Source organism: Hypanus sabinus, chromosome 16, assembly GCF_030144855.1.
Source record: "Hypanus sabinus isolate sHypSab1 chromosome 16, sHypSab1.hap1, whole genome shotgun sequence".
Classification (NCBI taxonomy): domain Eukaryota; kingdom Metazoa; phylum Chordata; class Chondrichthyes; order Myliobatiformes; family Dasyatidae; genus Hypanus; species Hypanus sabinus.
In genome coordinates this window covers 5,607,544-5,627,614 of record NC_082721.1, presented here as the reverse complement: position 1 = coordinate 5,627,614, position 20,071 = coordinate 5,607,544, and the positions used below count along the sequence as shown (strand labels likewise).

General features: G+C 42.8%; 1 protein-coding gene across 1 annotated transcript; it reads left to right on the top strand.

The window, feature by feature from the left end:
• The first annotated feature begins 3 nt into the window (after positions 1–3).
• LOC132406569 (small integral membrane protein 24-like) lies at positions 4–19,336 on the top strand. Its single transcript, XM_059992391.1, has 5 exons — positions 4–67; positions 10,931–11,048; positions 13,355–13,396; positions 17,596–17,643; positions 18,296–19,336. Exons 1-5 carry the CDS (start codon positions 4–6, stop codon positions 18,357–18,359), a joined length of 336 nt encoding a protein of 111 aa, XP_059848374.1. The 3' UTR covers positions 18,360–19,336.
• The last annotated feature ends 735 nt before the right edge of the window (positions 19,337–20,071 follow it).

Genomic DNA, 20,071 nt, shown 5'->3' with positions numbered 1-20,071 from the left:
AAGATGGCTTTTGCCAGCCGAATCCTTATTGTTCTGCTTTTAACCAGTGCAGTCAGCGCACAAAACGGTAAGTGGTCTTTTCTTATTGGTCTGTATACTCTAGAACTTGAATTGTAACTACGAGGGGTGATTGGTAAGTTTGTGGCCTAAAGTAGAAGGATTCAATTTTAGAAAACCTACCACATTTATTTTTCAACATAGTCCCCTCCTACATTTACACATGTAACACTCAGCCCTATCTCTTCACGTTTGTCTGGGGGGAAACTGCCGTCTACCCGCCAAACTGTGTCTCACGTTTGGTTAGATACAGACAGACAGACATACTTTATTGATCCCGAGGGGAAATTGGGTTTTGTTACAGCCGCACCAACCAAGAATGGTGAAGAAATATAGCAATATAAAACCATAAATAATTAAATAATAATAAGTTAATCATGCCAAGTGGAAATAAGTCCAGGACCAGCCTATTGGCTCAGGGTGTCTGACACTCCGAGGGAGGAGTTGTAAAGTTTGATGGCCACAGGCAGGAATGACTTCCTATGATGCTCAGTGTTGCATCTCGGTGGAATGAGTCTCTGGCTGAACGTACTCCTGTGCCTAACCAGTACATTATGAAGTGGATGGGAGTCATTGTCCAAGATGACATGCAACTTGGACAGCATCTGCTTTTCAGACACCACCGTCAGAGAGTCCAGTTCCACCCCCATAATATCACTAGCCTTACGAATGAGTTTGTTGATTCTGTTGATGTAATACTGCGTAATGCACAACGTAAAATATCAGACAGTACACAATGTATGATTAAATAATTACACTTTATAAATCTTACTGTGATTACGTAGTTAGTAGGGAAACACATATAAAAGAAAAAGGCAGAGTTATTCAGTTTGTGCACAATCGTTGGAGTTTTCTCTCCACCAGTTGATCTGCAGACTCCTCGACCTTCAGACTGGGACCAACCACAGTGGTCTACCAGACCACTTCCTGCACGTCCTTCCTCTTCGCCTCTCCTCGCTGAATTTCCCCCACACTCACCCAGGTTCCCACACATACAGATAGAATAACATGACTTCCATTGGTTAGTTCCCCGTTGTCTATAATTATAACCCAAACATTCCAGCTACAAAGAACATTACCTCATCAGTAAACATCACAGAGAAGCCATCTCATTATAACACTACAGAGAAGCAATTTTATTGTTAGCAGTTAACAGTTAACATTACAGTAATATTACTGAGAACCCTACACACACTTAGTCCAGCGGTCGTGAAGCATACGGATCTTGGACCTCCAGAAAGTGTCCACAGCAGAGATGATTGATAAGTTTGTGGCCTGAGGTAGAAGGAGATGAGTTGTTAACTTCAAAATTTCTGCATAATCACTCAAAGAGTTGAACTGCATGTGTATGTAACGAGAGCTGTATAACTCATCTCCTTCTACCTCAGGCCACAAACTTATCAATCACTCCTGCTGTGGACATTTTCTGGAGGTCCAAGATCTGTATGCTCCACGACTGCTGGACTAAGTGTGTAAATGTAGGAGGGGATTATGTTGGAAAAATAGATGTGCTAGGTTTTCCAAAACTGACTCCTTCAATTTTGTGCCATGAACTTATCAATCACCCCTTGTAGTTACAAGGAGAAAGTGTTCAATGAAAAGGTATTTAATATAAAGTCTCAATAACCATTTCAACTTTGCCGATTTACTTTTAAGAGTCACGATTGTTTACTGTCATTCTTCAGAAGACGAGTGTAAACGAGAACAAAATAATTGTCAGTCTGGATCCGAAACCACAAATGCTAACATCACATTTGTCTTCCTCACCACAGACTCAACCTGCAAATTAACCTTTATGGAATCCTGCATAAGGACTCCCAAGTCCCTTTGTGCCTCAGTTTTTGTATTTTTTCCCATTTAGAAAAGAGTCAACCATCTCATTTCTCTTACCAAAGTACATGACCATGCACTTCCCGACACTGTATTCCACCTGCTGTTTCTTTGCCCATTTACCTAATCTGTCTAAGTCCTTCTGTAGCCTCTCTATTTCATCAAAACTACCTGCTCCTCCACCTATCTTCATATTGTCTGCAAACTTTGCAACAAAGTCATCAATTTGACTAACTGGATTAAAGTTTCCTTTCTTCTGCCTCTCTTCCTTCTTGAAGGGTAGAGTGACATTTAAAATTTTCCAGCCTTCCGGAACCATTTCAGAATCTAGTGATTCTTACATTACTAATGCCTCCACAACCTCTTCAGCCATGCCTTGCAGAACTCTGAGGTGTATACCATCTGGTCTAGCTGACTTATCTACTTTCAGACCTTTCGGTTTCCCAAGAACCTTCACTCTAGTTATGATAACTTCACTCACTTCATGACCCCTGACACCTGGAACTTCCACCATACTGCTAGTGTCTTCCACAGTGAAAACTGATGCAAAATACTTCTTCAGTTCATCCACCATTTCACCATTACTACCTCTCCAGCATAATTTTCCCATGGTCCATTATCCACTCTTGCCTCTCTTTTACACTTCATGTATCTGAAGAAACTTTTAGCATCCTCTTTAATATTATTGGCTAGCTTACTTTCGTATTCCATCTTTACCTTCATGGTGGCATTTTTTGTTGTCTTCAGTTGGGTTTTAAAAGCTTCCCAATCCTCTAATTTTTGCTGTATAATATGCCCTCTCTTGCATTTATGTTGACCTTGTCTTCTCTTGTCAGCTGCAGTTGTGTCATGTTTCCTTTTGAATACTTCTTCCTCTTGGCATGTATGTATCCTGTGTGTTCTAATTGCTTCAGAAATTCCAGCCATTGCTGCTCTGCCATTATCCCTGCCAGTCAGTTCTGGCCAAATCCTCTCACATGCCTCTGTGATTCCCTTTACTCCACTGTAATACCAATGCATCAGACTTCAGCTTCTCTTCAAATTTCAGGGTGAGCTTGATCAGGGGCGTATAGCCCGATGGGAGTTCGGGGAGCTGGGTTAAGCACAATAGGCAGAGATTCAAACAGAGAGAGGAGAAATGGGCTATATTCTATATTCAAAAATTCTATATCTGAATGCATGAAGTGTCAGAAATAAGGCTCAGGTGCGAATGGGTAACTATGATGTTGTTGGGATAACGGAGACATGGCTGCTGGGAGATCAGACCTGGGAAATGAACGTACAAGGGTATACGTGCTATCGTAGGGACAGAAGTGTGGGCAGAGGGGGTGGGGTGGCCCTGTTGGTGAGGAATGAGATTCAGTCCTTTGCAAGGGGGTCATAGGGTCAGGAGAAGTAGAGTCTGTGTGGATAGAACTGAGGAACAGTAAGGGCAAAAAGACCCTAATGGGTGTTGTCTACAGGCCACCAAACAGTAGCATGGATATTGGGTGCAAGTTGAATAGGGAGTTAACATTGGCATGTGGCAAAGGTAATGTCGCAGTAGTTATGGGGGATTTCAACATGCAGGTGAACTGGGAGAATCAGGTTGGTGCTGGACCCCAGGATAGGGAGTTTGTAGAGTGCCTACGGGATGCATTCTTGGAACAGCTTGTACGAGAGCCGACCAAGGACAAGGCTATTCTGGATTTAGTCTTGTGTAATGAACAGGATTTGATAAGCGATCTTGAAGTAAAGGAGCCATTAGGAGGTAGTGACCATAATATGATAAGTTGTTATCTGCAGTTTGAGAAGGATAAGGGCAGATCGGAGGTGTCAGTGTTGCAGTTGAACAAAGGAGACTATGGAGCCATGAGGGAGGAGCTGGCTAAAGTTAACTGGACGGATATCTTAGCAGAAAAGATAGTGGAATAACAATGGCAGGTATTCTTGGGAATAACGCACAAGGTGCAAAATCAGTTCATCCCCCGGAGAAGGAAGGATTCAAAGGGGGGAAGGGGCCACAGTGGTTAACAAAGGAAGTCAGAGATTTCATAGCATTAAAAAAAAGGAAGTATGACAGAGCTAAGGTGCGTGGGAGGACAGATGATTGGGAAGTTTTTAAGGAACAACAGAACTTAACTAAAAAGGCAATACGGGGAGAAAAAATGAGGTACGAACGCAAGCTAGCCAGGAATATAAAGGAGGATAGCAAAAGCTTTTTTAGGTATGTGAAGAGAAAGAAGATAGTTAAGAACAATGTTGGGCCCTTGAAGAATGAATTGGGTGAAATTGTTATGGGAAACAGAGAAATGGCAGAAGAATTTAATGAGTACTTTAGATCTGTCTTCACTAGGGAAGACACAAGCAATCTCCCAGATGTATGGATGGGCCAAGGACATAGGGTAACAGAGGAAATGAAACAGATTGACATTTGGAAGGAAACGGTGATGAGTAGACTGATGGGACTGAAGGCTGACAAATCCCCAGGTCCAGATGGTCTGCATCCTAAAGTACTAAAGGAGATGGCTCTGGAAATTGCGGATGCATTGGTAATCATTTTCCAATGTTCCTTAGATTCAGGATCAGTTCCTGAGGATTGGAGAATGGCTAATGTTATCCCACTTTTTAAGAAAGGAGGGAGGGAGAAAACAGAGAACTATCAACCTGTCAGCCTAACATCAGTAGTGGGGAAGATGCTAGAGTCCATTATTAAGGATGAAATAGTGGCATATCTAGATAGCAGTGATAGGATTGGGCCGAGCCAGCATGGATTTACTAAGGGTAAATCATGCTTGACTAATCTATTGGAGTTTTTCGAGGATGTAACCAGGAAGTTAGACAAGGGAGATCCAGTGGATGTAGTGTACCTCGATTTTCAGAAGGCATTTGATAAGGTCCCACATAGGAGATTGGTGGGTAAAATCAAAGCTCAGGGCATCGGGGGGAAGACATTGACATGGATAGTAAACTGGTTGGCAGATAGAAAGCAAAGGGTAGCGGTGAATGGGTGTTTCTCGGAATGGCAGGTGGTGTCTAGTGGGGTGCCACAGGGCTCAGTATTGGGACCACAGCTGTTTACCATTTACATCAACTATTTAGATGAAGGCATTGAGAATAACATCAGCAAGTTTGCTGATGATACTAAGCTGGATGGCAGTGTGACATGTGATGAGGATGTTAGGAGAATTCAGGGTGACTTGGATAGGCTGAGTGAATGGGCAGATACTTGGCAGATGACGCTTAATGTGAATAAGTGTGAGGTTATCCATTTTGGGAGTAAGAACAGGAAGGTGGATTATTATCTGAACAGTGTAGAGTTAGGTAAGGGAGAAATACAAAGAGATCTAGGAGTCCTTGTTCATCAGTCACTGAAGGTGAATGAGCAAGTGCAGCAGGCAGTGAAGAAGGCTAATGGAATGTTGGCCTTTATTACAAAGGGAATTGAGTACAAGAGCAAGGAAATCCTCTTGCATTTGTACAGGGCCCTGGTGAGACCACACCTGGAGTATTGTGTACAGTTTTGGTCTCCAGGGTTAAGGAAGGACATCCTGGCTGTAGGGGAAGTGCAGCATAGATTCACAAGGTTAATTCCTGGGATGTCAGGACTGTCTTACCCAGAGAGGTTAAAGAGACTGGGCTTGTACACGCTGGAATTAAGGAGATTGAGAGGGGATCTGATTGCAACATATAAGATTATTAAGGGATCGGACAAGATAGAAGCAGGAAATATGTTCCAGATGCTGGGAGAGTCCAGTACCAGAGGGCATGGGTTGAGAATAAGGGGTAGGTCATTTAGGACAGAGTTAAGGAAAAACTTCTTCTCCCAGAGAGTTGTGGGGGTCTGGAATGCACTGCCTCGGAAGGCAGTGGAGGCCAATTCTCTGGATGCTTTCAAGAAGGAGCTAGATAGGTATCTTATGGATAGGGGAATCAAGGGATATGGGGACAAGGCAGGAACCGGGTATTGATAGTAGATGATCAGCCATGATCTCAAAATGGCGGTGCAGGCTCGAAGGGCCGAATGGTCTACTTCTGCACCTATTGTCTATTGTCTGTATCATAAGACAGAATTAGGCCATTCAGTCCATTGAGTCTTCTCTACCATTCCATCATGGTTGATCCCAGATCCAACATTATGATCACTTTCCCCTAAGGGTTCTTTTACCTTAAATTCTCTAATCAATTCTGGATCATTACACAACACCCAATCCAGAATAGCTGATCCCCTGGTGGGCTGAACCGTGAGCTGCTTTAAAAAGCCATTTCATAGGCACTCTAGAAATTCCCTCTCTTGAAATGCAACACCAATCCACCTGCCTGCTACAGTATCCCATGACTATTGTAACATTGCCCTTTTGGCATGCTTCTTTAAATCTCCTTTTTTAATTTGTAGATCACATCCTTACCACTGTTTAAGGGTCTATATACAACTCCCATCAGGACCTTTTTACCCTTGTAGTTCCTTAGCTCCATGCACAATGATTCAACACCTTCCGACCCTTTGTCATCTCTTTAGAAAGAGGTGACAAATTTAATTTACTTTTTTTTAACCATCAAAGCAATGCCACCCCCTCTGCCTACTTGCTTGTCCTTTCGATACAATGTGTATCCTTAGACATTAACCTCCCAGCTATAATCTTCTTTCAGCGATGACTGAGTGATGCCTCCAACATCATGCCTGACAATCTGTCGCTGTGCTACAAGTTCATCTACCTTATTCCGTAAGCTGTGCTCATTCAAATATCACACCTTCAGACACAAAGTGCTGGTGTAACGCAGCATCTGCAGGTTTTCCTGTGTTTGCGATAACACCTTCAGTTCTGGATTAAGCCTTTTCAATTTTGTCCGCCTTTTACATTGCAACTCACCCTGTTGACTGCAGTTTTGTCCTGTCAACAGCCTCTCCTCACTACACATTGTCTCTCTTTGTGAATCAGCTACCTCATCTTCAGCACTATCACCTGCCTTTCCTATGATACCTGTTGCATTGAAATAAATGCAGCTCAGGACATTGGTCACACCATGCTCAGCCTTTTGATTCCTAACTTTGTCTAAGGTCTTACCAACATCTGCCTCCACAATCTCTCCGCTATCTGTTCTTTCACTCTGGTTCCCATCCCTCTGCAACTCTCCATGCAGCATTAACACACCTTTCTGCTAGGGTATTAGTCCCCCTCCAGTTCTGCTGCAAACTGTCCCTTCTGTACAGGTCCCATCTTCCCTGGAAGAGAGCCCAATGACCCAAAAATCTTATGCCCTCCCTCCTACACCAACTCCTTAGCCAGGTATTAAACTGTAAGTTCTTCCTAGATCTGGCCTCTCTAGCTTGTGGCAAGGACAGCAATCCTGAGATCACAACCCTGGAGCTCCTGCCTTTTAATTTAGCACCTATCTCCCTGAATTCCCCATGCAGAACCTCATCCCTCATCCTACCCATGTCATTGGTACCTACATGGTCCACAACCTCCAGCTGTTCACCTTCCCACATAAGACTTGATTTAAGTTATCCCAGGCCCTGGCATATGGGAGGCAACATACCATCCAGGAATCTTGTTCTCACCTACAGAGCCCCCTGTTCGTACCCTTAAATAACAAATCCCCTATAACACGTCCTTTCCCCTAAGTAACAAATCCTCTATCACCACAGCATGCCACTTCTTTCCTGAGTCACAGAGACAGACTCAGTGCCAGAGATTGAGATTTAAATTATATTCAGCTTAATGGAAGTACAAACATCATGGCCAATAAGTGTTGCTGTGAGATGGAGATTATGACTGAATTCCTATCACTGAGTGGACAAAAGTCCTGTTGATAAATATTCACTCTTTGACCAGCATGATTAGTGCACTGATGTAATTCCCACTGATATTAATCCACCTCAACTTTGCCCATGGCTCTGTGTACAAAGGAGGTAATAATGATGTACAAGGCAGGAAGAGAGAAGATAAAACTCTCCACCGTTCCATCCCAGGTGATTTATTATCCCTCTCAACCCACTCCCCTGCCTTCTCTCCATAACCTTTGACACCACAACTAATCAAGAACCCATCAACCCAATAACTTGGCCTCCACATCCATATGTGGCAATGAATTCCACAGATTTGCCACTCTCTGGCTAAAGAAATTTCTCCTCAACTCTGTTCTGAAGGACATCCCACTATTCTGAGGCTGTGCCCTCTAGTCCCAGACTCCCCCATGAAAGGAAACGTCCTCTCCACATCCACTTTGTCCAGGCCTCTCAATATTCAATCGATTTCAATTTGGTCTTCTCTCATTCTTCTCAATGTTGGGAAGGAGGTACAGAAGCCTGAAGGTACACATTCAGTGATTCAGGAGAAGCTTCTTCCCTTCTGCCATCCGATTCCTGAATGGATGTTGAACCCATGGACACTACCTCACTACTTTTTTATTTCTGTTATTTTGCACTACTTGTTTTAAACTTAACTGTTTAATAGACATATATATATATTTAATGTAACTCTGTTTTTCTCTCTATATTTACTCATCATGTATTGCATTGTACTTCTGCTGTAAAGTTAACAAATTTCATGACATATATTGGTGATATTAAATCTGATTCTGATTATGAATTTCCATGAGTACAAGCGCAGAGCCATCAAAAGCTCCTCACATGTTAACTCTTTCATTCCCAGGATCATTCTCGTAAACCTATTCTGGACACTGTCCAATGCCAGCACATCCTTTCTTAGATAAAGGGCCTAAATTGCTCACACTGCTTGGAAAGTGGAGAACCCAGAGGAAATGCAAACAGTCACTGGGAGAATGTACAAGCTCCTTACAGAGAGCAGTGGGTGATTGCTGGGGCTGTAAAGTGATTGTATGAACCATAACACCACTGTGACACTGTGCAGCATATCCTCCCTGCTCTTAAATTCAATCCCTTTAGCAATGAAGGCCAACAACCCATTTGCCTTCTTGACAGCCGGCTGCACCTGCAAACCGACCTTTTGTGATTCACGCACAAACACTCCCAAGTCCCTCTGCACAGCAGCATCCTGCAATTTTTACCATTTAAACAGTAATCTACTTTTTCATTTTTCCTTCCAAAGTGGATGAGCTCACATTTACCAACATTGCACTCCATCTGCCAGATCCTTGCCCACTCACTATCTCTCTGCAGACTCTCTATATCCTCTGCGCAATTTGCTTTTCCACTCAATTTAGTGTCATCAGCAAACTTAGAAACACTACACTCGGTCGCCTCTTCCAGATCGTTAATGTATATCGTGAACAGTTGCAGGCCCAGCACCAACCCCTCGCTCACCACTGATTTCCAAACAGAGTAACAACCATGTATCCCAGCTCTCCACTTTCTATTGGTTAGCTAATCCTCTATCCATGCTAATACATCACCCCCAACTCTATGCATCCTTATCTTTTGGATAAGTCTTTTATGTGATACCTTACTGAACGCCTTCTGAACATCCAAGTAAATAACATCCATCTGTTCCTCTCTATGCACTGTGCTCGTTATATCCTCAAAAAACTGTATTAAGTTTGTCGAACAGGACCTGCCTTTGCTGAATCCATGCTGCGTCTGCCTGATGGATCCATTTCTTTCCAGAGGCCTCGCTATTTCTTCCTTAATGATAGCTTCAAGCATTTCCCAACTACAGATGTTAAACTAACCAGCCTATCATTACCTGCCTTTTGCCTACATCCTTTTTTGAACAGTGATGCGACATTCACCATCTTCCAATCCACCGGGACCTGCCCAGAGTCCAGAAAATTTTGGTAAATTATCACCAAGCCTCTACCATAACTTCTTCCATTTCTTTCAGTACCCTGGGATGCATTCCATCAGGACCAGGGGACTTACCTATCTTCAGGCCCATAAGTTTGCTCAGCACTACCTCTTTAGTGATAGCTACTGTATCGAGGTCTACATCTCCCATTACATCCATAACATCTCTCTTTGGCGTGTTAGATGCGTCCTCCACCGTGAAGACTGACACAAAGTAGTCATTCAAAGCCTTGGCCATTTCCTCATTACCCAGTATCAATTCCCCTTCTTGTCCTCCAAGGGACCTACGTTCACTTCACCACCCTTTTCCACTTTATATAATTATAAGAACTTTTACTATCTGTTTTTATATTTTGTGCTAATTTATTTTCATAATCTAGCTTTCCTTTCTTTATTGCTCACTTGGTTGCTTTTTAAAGTTTTCCCAATCTTCCAGTTTCTCATTACTCTTGGCAACTTTGTACACACGAGATTTTAGTTTGATGCCTTCTTTTATTTCCTTAGTTATCCAAGGCTGGCTCTCCCCACCCTTACTGTCCCTGCTTTTAACTGGAATATACTTTTGTTGAGCACCGTGAAAAATCTCTCTGAAAGTCTTCCACTGTCCCTCAACCATCCCACCATATAGCCTGTGTTCCCAGTCTACATTAGCCAAATCCTCCCTCATCCCATCATAGCCTCTATTGTTCAGGTATAAATCATGCCGAATAAAACAAAACAATCAAATAAAAATAACATTAATATAAAATAAAGAGAGGGAGGCCTATGTTGGCAGGGGTCGACCATGGATGTTGCATCCCAGCTGACTACGTGATACGCAAGCCAGGGCAGTACGTTATGAAGAGCAAGCTGTAGCCCATGCAGCAGGCTCCCCTCTCCATGCAGTTGATAAATGCAATGGTACGCAGAGACCAATGCAGTTTGAGACCAGCAGCATCGCAGGAACTACTAGTCTAGCGTACAGGACTGCCTTAGGGACTCCAGTTCTGGATTTTTCCGTTGGGATTTAATCCTGAAGCCTTCCCCATGGGTGGGTGTAGTTACAAGGCAGCGGCTGTTTGAGATCAAAGTTCTCCTTTTCTTAGATGAGCTGCCAACCACAGCTGATGAGCCCCATCTGCCTGAAGGGATAAAATACAGCAATAAAATAACTCATAAATTCTGCATGCACATGACCACTTTAAAATTTACTCAGTGAAAAGGTTGAAATGGAACATTTGTTTGCGGAGATGCTGTTTGTTAAACATAATGAGAATCTTAAACTATCTTTTAATTTAGTTTTATTTTTTGAATGAGCAACAGATGGAAATAGTGCCGTGACTTGGCAACCTTGGTTGACGGGATTCACTGCTGTTACCGTGTTCCTCTTTATTGTCTTTGCTTCATTGATCATTAAGAGAACCTTTTGTGCAAGGTAGGTAAACATGCTTAACGTCAAAGATGTATATTAAGATAAATATTGACTCCCAAGGTCAAAGAATCAGCTAGACGTTCGAAAGACAGGTGGTTAAAAAGGGGGAGAGGAGGTGATAGTTTAACTGATGCTGCTAATAAGCTCTTCCTTAGACCAAGGAACAGAGATGGCCATTGATAATTTACCTGCAACTTTGGTGCATTGGAGTAATCTGTGACTCTCTGAAGCATGTTAGAAGAATGGCCCCGGTTAAGAGAAAAAAGGAGGTGCGTAGCAGGTAGGAACAAATGAGGTGCTTATGGAGTATAAGAAATACAAGAGGACACCTAAGAAAGAAATCAGCATAGTGAAAAGAAGGCATGAAGTTGCTTTAGCAGACAAGGTGAAAGAGAATCCTAAGGATTCTACAGGTATGTAAAAAGATTGTAAGGGACAAAATAGGTCCTCCAGAAGATCAGAATGGTAATCCATGTGGGAGATCTTAAAAAAATTTTCTGCATCGAAATTGTTTGGATCTGGGAATACAGGTCCATAATTTGTTGAAATGTCATCACAAGTAGATAGAATTGTAAAGAAAGGTTTTGCACGTTGGCCTTCATAAGAGCATAAGAAATAGGAGCAGGAGTAGGCCATTTGGCCCATCGAGCCTGCTCCATCATTCAATAAGATCATGGCTGATCTGGCCATGGACTCATCTCCACCTACCTGCTCTTTCCCCATAACCCTTAATTCCCCAACTAGGTAAAATCTATCCAACCTTGTCTTAAATATATGTACTGAGGTAGCCTCCACTGCTTTATCAGGCAGAGAATTCCACCGATTCACCACTCTCTGGGGAAAGCAGTTCCTCCTCATCTCTGTCCTAAATCTACTCCTCTGAATCTTGAGGCCATGTTCCCTAGTTCTAGTCTCACCTACCATTGGAAACAACTTTCCTGCCTCTCTTATCTATCCCTTTCATAATTTTATGTTGCTATAAGATATCTCAATCTTCTGAATTCCAGTGTGCACAGTCCCAGGCGACTCAATCTCTCCTCAGAGTCTAACCCCTCATCTCTGGAATCATTCTGGTGAACCTCCTGTACAACACTTTCAAAGCCAATTTTTCCTTCCTCAAGTAAGGAGACGAGAACTGCACACAGTACTCCAGATGCAGGCTCACAAGTACCCTGTGCAGTAGCAGCATAGCCTCGCTGCTCTTAAGTTCAATCCCCTTAGCAAAGAGAGCCAGCATTCATAAATCAATGTATTGAGCACAGGAGATGGGATTTCATGTTGAAGATATAGATGACGTTGGTGAGGCCTAATTGGAGTATTGTGTGCAGTTTTGGTCACCTACCTACAGGAAAGATGTAAATAAGGTTGAAAGAGTGCAGAGAAAGTTTACAAGGATGATGTCCAGTCTGGAAGACCTGAGTTATAAGGGAATATTCAATAGATTAGGACTTTATTCCTTAGCCTGTAGAAGGTGAAGGGGAGATTTGATAGAGGTATACAAAATCATGTGGGGTATAGATGGGGTAAATGCAGGCTTATCCCACTGAGGCTGGGTGGGACTACAACCAGAGATCATGAGTTAATGGTGAAAAGTGAAAAGTTTAAGGGAAACATGAGGGGAAACTTCTTCACTCAGAGAGTGGTGAGAGTGTGGAATGAGCTGCCAGTGCAAGTGGTGCAGGTAAGGTCGATTTGAACATTTAAAAAACGTTTGGTTAGTACAGGATAGAAAGGGTATGGAGGCCCATGGTGCTGGTGCAGGTCAATGGGAGTAGACAGTTTAAATGGTTTCAGCATGGACTAGATGGGCTGACAGACCTGTTTCTGTGCTGTACTTCTCTATGACTTTATGACTCTAAAGGGATTTTGGACTCAGTGACTGGGGCTCAGGTCACATTGCGCTCTGTAAGAAGTTTGTATATTCTCAGGGGTCTTTGATTACAGACCTATGATGGGATGATTAGGTTGTGCGCATGCTATGTTGGCGCAGAATGCATGGGTCACTTGCAGGCTGCTCTAAACACATCCTCGGACTGTGTTGGCTGTTGACACAAATGATTCATTTCACTATATATTTTGAATTATCGATGTACATGTTACAAATAAACCCATCAATCAATGGTATTGATCCATGGCATAAAGAACCCCTGTTGGGAACTCCTGTTCTAAATGAGAGAACCTTCTGATGACACCTTCTGAGAGAGTGTCATCAACGTGAAATGTGATTTATTCTGAGATTGCTCGAGTCACTAAATACCTTCAGAAGGACTGATCTATTTTATTTATTTTGTTGGATTTTACACTAACAGGGAAAATGAAGAGCACGGCATTAACCCAGAGAAAGGTAGAAGGTACATATCTTTATACTTTCTTGTCATACTCAGTGATACTGAGATTGTTTCTGGAAATTCAGCACCCCTTCCTTATCCACAAATAGGAGTAATGTGGAAAAACCTGTTTATTCATTTAGTGGGGCATTGCTATGAGAATCCAAGCTTTTTTATATCTGACTTTTCACCTTGTCAGAGAACTTTTAAAAATAAAGTTTGATACCAGACTTGAAGAGGCAAATTGTTTACTTTAGCGTGATATCATGGAGAGTCCGCATGTCTGGAACTACGTGTTACCGGTAAATCAGCTCGCTCTTATATTTAGTAGCAGACAAGTGTGAATGACCTTAACAGAACAAACGAGTTGGTTCATTATGCTCTTTCACATATCTGATCTTATTTTGCAGCTGTATTATCACTCTAAAGAGGGTTTTGGCCTTCACAATAATCTTAGTTATGCAAGCTTGCAACTTAACCTGAAAAACACAGGCTATTCACAAGGTCACAACGCTTAGTGCCACATTACTCTTTTCACCCCATATTCAAAATTTTCTTCCACACGCCAGTAAAGTAACTGATTACTTTCTTTTTGGAGACTGTCCACATCAGAAGAAGGACCAGGGCAACAATTGATTGGGAAATATTTTGGGGGCAGAAAATCTCTTTTCATTTATTGTTTTGAACTTTATCTGTATGCTGATTTGGAACTTCAACATCCCTTGGCAACAAGGGACAGCGTGATAGAGTAGTGGTTAGTGCGGTGATATTACAGCTTGGGGCATTCCGCAGTTGTAAGGAGTTTGTACACTCTCCTGTAATTGCGTAGGTTTTTCTATGGCTGCTCTGGTTTCAGCCCACAGTCTACCGGATAGTAGGCTAAAGTCAAAGTCAAGGTAAAGTTTATTCTCAGAGTACATACTTGTCACCACATACAACCCTGAGATTCTTTTTCTGTGGGCATACTCAGCTTATCTATAGAACAGTAACTCTAAACGGCGTCAATGGACAACAGTTGTGCAAATGGTGATAGAAACAAATAGCAATAAATAATGAGTGTGAAATAACAAGGTAAAGAGTCCTTACAGTGAGACCATTGGCTGTGGGAACATCGGAAGTAGAAGTAGTTATCCATTTTTGTTCAAGAACCTGATGGTTGAGGGGTAGCTACTATTCTTGAACCAGGTGGTGTGAGTCCTGAGGCTCCATGCAAGAAAAGAGCACGGCCTGCGTGGTGAGGATCTTTGACAATGGACGCTGCTTTTCTACAGCAATGTTTCATTTAGATGTGCTCAATGTTGGGAGGGTTTTACCTGTGATGTACTGGACTGAATCCACTAACTTTTGTTGGATTTTCCACTCAAAGGCATCGGTGTTCCCATACCAGGCCATAATGCAGCCAGTCTGCACTTCCCACCACACATCCAGAGACGTTTGCCAAGGTTATTGATGACATGTCGAATCTCCGTAGACTCCTGAGGAAATGCTTTCTTCGCAATTATCTTTATATGATGGATCCAGGACAGATCCTCTGAGATAGCGACACCCAGGAATTTAAAGTTACTTACCCTCTCTAACTCTGATGATTACTGGCTAATGGACCTCTGGTTTCCCTCTCCTGAAGCCTATTGTCATATATGGCTGTATTTCTTATAGTGTAGTGACTCCCTTAGCATTACTTATTGACAGATAACTTACTCTTACACATTGTTCTGCCGTCCTCTCACTCTGCACAGTGAATATACCAGTTAACCTCACCTCCGTGTGAGTGCTTTCATTTTAAATAGTGTGTAGTTGTGTGGACACAATGAACTGGTGACGAGTACGAACCCGACTGTCAGTAAATATCACCAACTGCACTGACAGTTACGAGATGACAGAATTTGGAGGAAGGGAGAGAGACAGTGAGGGGAAAGAGTGAATCAGTATGGAGAAAGTTGTCACAAAGAGATGCATGAGTGAAAGTGCACAGCACACAGTGAGAGATGCACAGTTAGCAAAACTAAAGTGAAAATCACGTGATGATGGCCTTAGTTGGGGAAGTTGCCAAATTTGATAGTTCTATTGAGGACTGGGAACCGTGTATTGAGAGGATGAACTGTATTGTAATGCTAATGATGTAGATGAGGAAAATATATTTTCCAACGCTTCTTAGCTTAATGGGTGCTAAAACATACAGTCTCTTACACAACTTAGTAACTCCTGAACAAGCAGCAAACCGGGAGCACCGGACACAGTAAATGACCCCACCAGACTCACAGGTGAAGAGTCGCCTCACTTGGAAGGACTGCTGAGGGCCCTGAATGGCAGTGAGGGAGGAGCTGCAGGGTGTGTCCTTGCAAACAGAACGATTGCTACACCTCCTCCCACACTGCCTGGTACAGAAACCACACCATGGCGCATGGGAGAGCTCTACAAAATTGCCCAAAGCATCACCAGCACCAGCCTACCTGCCATCCAGGACGTGTATATAGAAAGGTGCTGGAAAAGGGCCAGTAACATCATGAAGGATCCCACTCATCATGCTCAAGGACTGTTTGTTCCTCTCCCATAAGGGAGGAGGCTACGTAGCATCCACACCAGGACCACTAGACTCAAAAAACAGTTACTTTCTGCAAACAGTGAGGCTGAACAACTAACTCCATTGAGACCCACTAACTCCACCTGTATTGTATTACTTCTCATCAGTCACCTTATGTACAGCCTAGTGTCACTTTATGGACATACAATCAATCTATGTATATGAGCAATCTTATGTATTTACTCTCTCTCTCTCTCTCTATATATATATATTTTTATTATTATTCTTTATCCTTTGTGTTTTTTTGTGCTCCATCTGATGGATCTGGGGTAACAATTATTGTGTTCCCCTTCACACTTGTGTACTGGAAATGACATTAAACAATCTTCCCCTCCCCCCCACTCTCAGCTTTCCACAGGGATTGCTCCCTACATGACCCCCTTGTCCATTCATCCCCCCCCCCATCCCTCCCCACCGACCTCCCTCTGGGCACTCATCCCTGCAAACGGAAGAAGTGCTACACCTGCCCCCACACTTCTTCCCTCACCACCATCCCAGGCCCCAGACAGTCCTTTCAGGTGAGGCACCACTTCACCTGCGAGTCAACTGGGGTGATATACTGTATCCAGTGCTCCCGATGTGGCCATTTATACACTGGGGAGACCCGCCGCAGACCATTTCGCCGAACACCGGTGCACAGTCCTCCAGCAGTGGCGGGATCTCCCTGTGGCCACACACTTCAATTCCACAGACCACTCCCACTCCGACATGTCTGTCCATGGCCTCCTCTACCGTCAAGATGAGGCCACACGCAGGTCAATGGAGCAATACCTTATCTCCTGCCTAGGTAGCCTCCTTCCTGCCAGCATGAACATTCAACTCACAGTCCTCCGTTGATACCCCTGCCCCCCCCTTAACCCCATCTGTATCTATTATTTCAGTCTGGTTCTCTTTCTCTCTCTTTTCCCCCCTCAATATCATCTCCCCCCAGCCCTAACTTTCCTTCTCTTTTATTTCCCATAATTCTCCACCTTCCCCCAACCCATTTCCCTCCAGCCTATCACTTCCTAGCTCTTTACTTTATCCCTCCCCCACTTCTTAGCCTCCCTTGACCACCCCATGTTACTTCACTCCTGATGAAGGGTTTTGGCCCGAAACATCGTCACTACTTCCTCCCATAGACGCTGAGTTCTGCCAGCATTTTGTGTTTTTAAAATTTTCTTCAACCTTGATTGTTGAATTTGTTGCAGTTCTGTGTGTTAACTCTGGGTGATTTCAGAAAGGATAGACATGCCCGGTGGGTGAGACCGCATGAAGTTCTGTGAAGTGAGATTGTCCTGCGTGCAGGGTTTGAGGAGCAGACACCAATGGTCCTTGATCCCCATAGATCTTGCTTGACACACTGCGATCTCCCTGCATCCTGCTATCAGCACCCTGGACTCTGTCTCAGTAATTCTGGTTTTAAAGAGTGACCTTTTTGTGGTTATCTCTATTCTGTAAGTTAATTCCCAATTTTAGCAACTGATTTTGTTTTCCCATCTTCTGAATTATATTTCACTGCATTTTCTTTGTTTTTTCTTCTAACTTGGTGTTGGCCATCTGCGAGGGTGCATTGTCAACACTGAGATGTGGTTTGTACCTGTATCACTGACATACCCGCAGAAGGACCAAAGTATTTCATTTATGTTGTTGAATTTTACAGGAACACAGGGAACGATGACTCTAGCTCTAACTCAAGCATTGAGGAAAGGTAGGGATCTAGATCCTTATATTTTTTCTGTTATAGATTAGAACTTCTTGTTCAGTTACAGAACTTTTTGTGACATTTTAAGACTTGAGATATTCTTGAGATTATTTCTGGAGATACAGTGCAGAATAGGCCCTTCCAGCCCTGCTGGCCAGTAATCCCCTGATTTAATCCTGGTCTAATCTTGGGGCAATTTACAGTGACCAATTAACCTACCAACTGGTACATCTTGGGACTGTGTGAGGAAACTGGAGCACCCGGAGGAAAGACACATGGCCACAGGGAGAATGTACAAATTCCTTACAAGTAACGGTAGGAATTGAACTTGGGTCACCTGTACTGTGAAGTGTTGTGCTAGCCACTACACTACTGTTCTGCCCCAACAGCCTTCTGCTGCAGTAAGGGAAACATGGAATACCTGTTTATTCAGCTTGTGGGGTATTGGTGTTGTGGACCAGTAGAATTTTTTAAACTGAGTTTTTCCATGTAAAAGAAAAGAACAAATCTGTTATTTGAAGATGATCCTCAAGTATATACATTTTAGCAGAAGGACTTGCGAAGGAAGGCCATTGCAACAACTGAGTACAGAACACAAGATTGGGGAGAAAAAGGGATGTAATTTATTGTTTCTAACTTCATGTGTATCTTGATTTAGAACTTTGGCATTCAAGGGTCACACTAACCCAACAATGACCGAGAACACAGAGACCAACTTCTGAGATGCTGTCACTGGAATCTGATGGATGAATTCATTGAATGAGAGAAGATTATTTTCCTCTGAAAATATAAAGGAACAGTTCAGTGATGGTAGCTTTTACCCCTCCATTCCTGTAATAAGTACAAAGATTCAGAAATTCAAAGTACATCCACTTTCGAAGTATGGGTGCAGTATAGAACTGCAAGATTTGTGTTCCCACAGACAGCCACAAAACAAAGTAAAAAAAGCCATGGTACTCTTTCAAAGAGAAACATCAAACTCCCAACACGCAAAAAAAAAAGAAAATATTATACAAACGGCAAAAAAATATAAAATCTGTATAGGTAGCAAGAGACCAGCGAGCATTTAAAACAGAATTTACTTTCTGATGAGTGTTATTCTTTTCAGGAGGTGTGGCTGTTTAAAATGCTACAGATAAATTATAATGGAAATCTGAACTAATAATGAGACCACTTGAATAAGGCTTGTATCACATGGATGGCAATTTGGGATTCAGTGTTAATTTGCATCTATTAAATATTAATGAAATACAACACAATGATGCATTGATGTAAAAGCTAATCTTTCAAAGAGTAAGAATAACTTGTTTCTACTGAATCTAATTTCTCTGCTTTTGATTGTATAATCGTGGATTGTTGTTTCAGTGTTATTAAAAATAAACTCCTTCTTTGTGAAACCACTTGAATGTCTCACGTTCACCAATTTAGCACCACGCTAGCATAGCAGTTATCATGACACTGTTACGGCTCATGGCGTTCTAGAGTTTAGGGTTCAGTTATGGTGCTGTCTGGAAGAAGTTTGTACGTTCCGCCTGTGACCCCGTGGGATGCTCCGGTTTCCCCGCACCGTCTAAAGACGAAACAGTTGCTAGGTTGGTAGGTCATTGCAAATTGTCCTGTGATTAGATTCAGGTTAAATCCGTGGGTTGCTGGGCGATGCAGCTCGAAGGGCTGGAAGGGCCTATTCCATACTGCATCTCTAAATAAATAAAATAAAATAATTTAGCATTAATGTCAATGTCAAAGATCAGAATCAGAGTCAGGTTTAATACCTTTGGTCTACGTCGTGAAACTTGTTGATTTGCAGCAGCAGTACATTGCAGTAAATAAAAATAAAAGCTGTATTTTACAGTAGTAAGTACAAATATATTTATAAAAAGTTAAATTAAATAAGTAGTGCAAAAACAGAAAAAAACATGGTGAGGTAATGTTCATGGGTTCAATGTCCACTCACGAATCTGAGGGCAGAGGGGAAGAAACTGTTCCCAAATCGTCGTGTGTTTGCCTTCAGGTTCCTGTACCTCCTCCTCGATGGCAGCAATGGGAAGAGGGCTTGTCCTGGATGATGGGGTCCTTAATGTGGATGCTGCCTTTTTGAGGCATTGTGTTTTGAAGGTGTCCTGGAGAGTCTGGTGCTGTGAAGCACTGGGCTCAGTTGACAACTTCCTGCAGATTTCTCTGATCGTGTGCAGTGGCCCCTCCACACCAGATGGTGATGCAACCAGTTAGAATGCTCCCTATGGTATATCTGTAGAAATTGGTGAGTGTCTTTGGAGATGTAGGGAATCTTCTCAAGCTCCAAATGAAATATAGCTGCTGTAGTGCCTTCTTCATAACTGCATTGATACGCTGGGCCCAGCTGAGATCTTCGGAGGTGTTGATACCCGGAAACGTGAAACTGGTCCCAACTTCCACTTCGATCCCTGTATGAGGA

Excerpts from the sequence above, each read along its gene's own strand:
- LOC132406569 (XM_059992391.1), top strand. The coding sequence starts at position 4 with ATGGCTTTTGCCAGCCGAATCCTTATTGTTCTGCTTTTAACCAGTGCA. Across the intron at positions 68-10,930 it reads TGCAGTCAGCGCACAAAACG|CAACAGATGGAAATAGTGCC; the intron begins GTAAGTGGTCTT and ends TTTTTGAATGAG. Across the intron at positions 11,049-13,354 it reads AAGAGAACCTTTTGTGCAAG|GGAAAATGAAGAGCACGGCA; the intron begins GTAGGTAAACAT and ends TTACACTAACAG.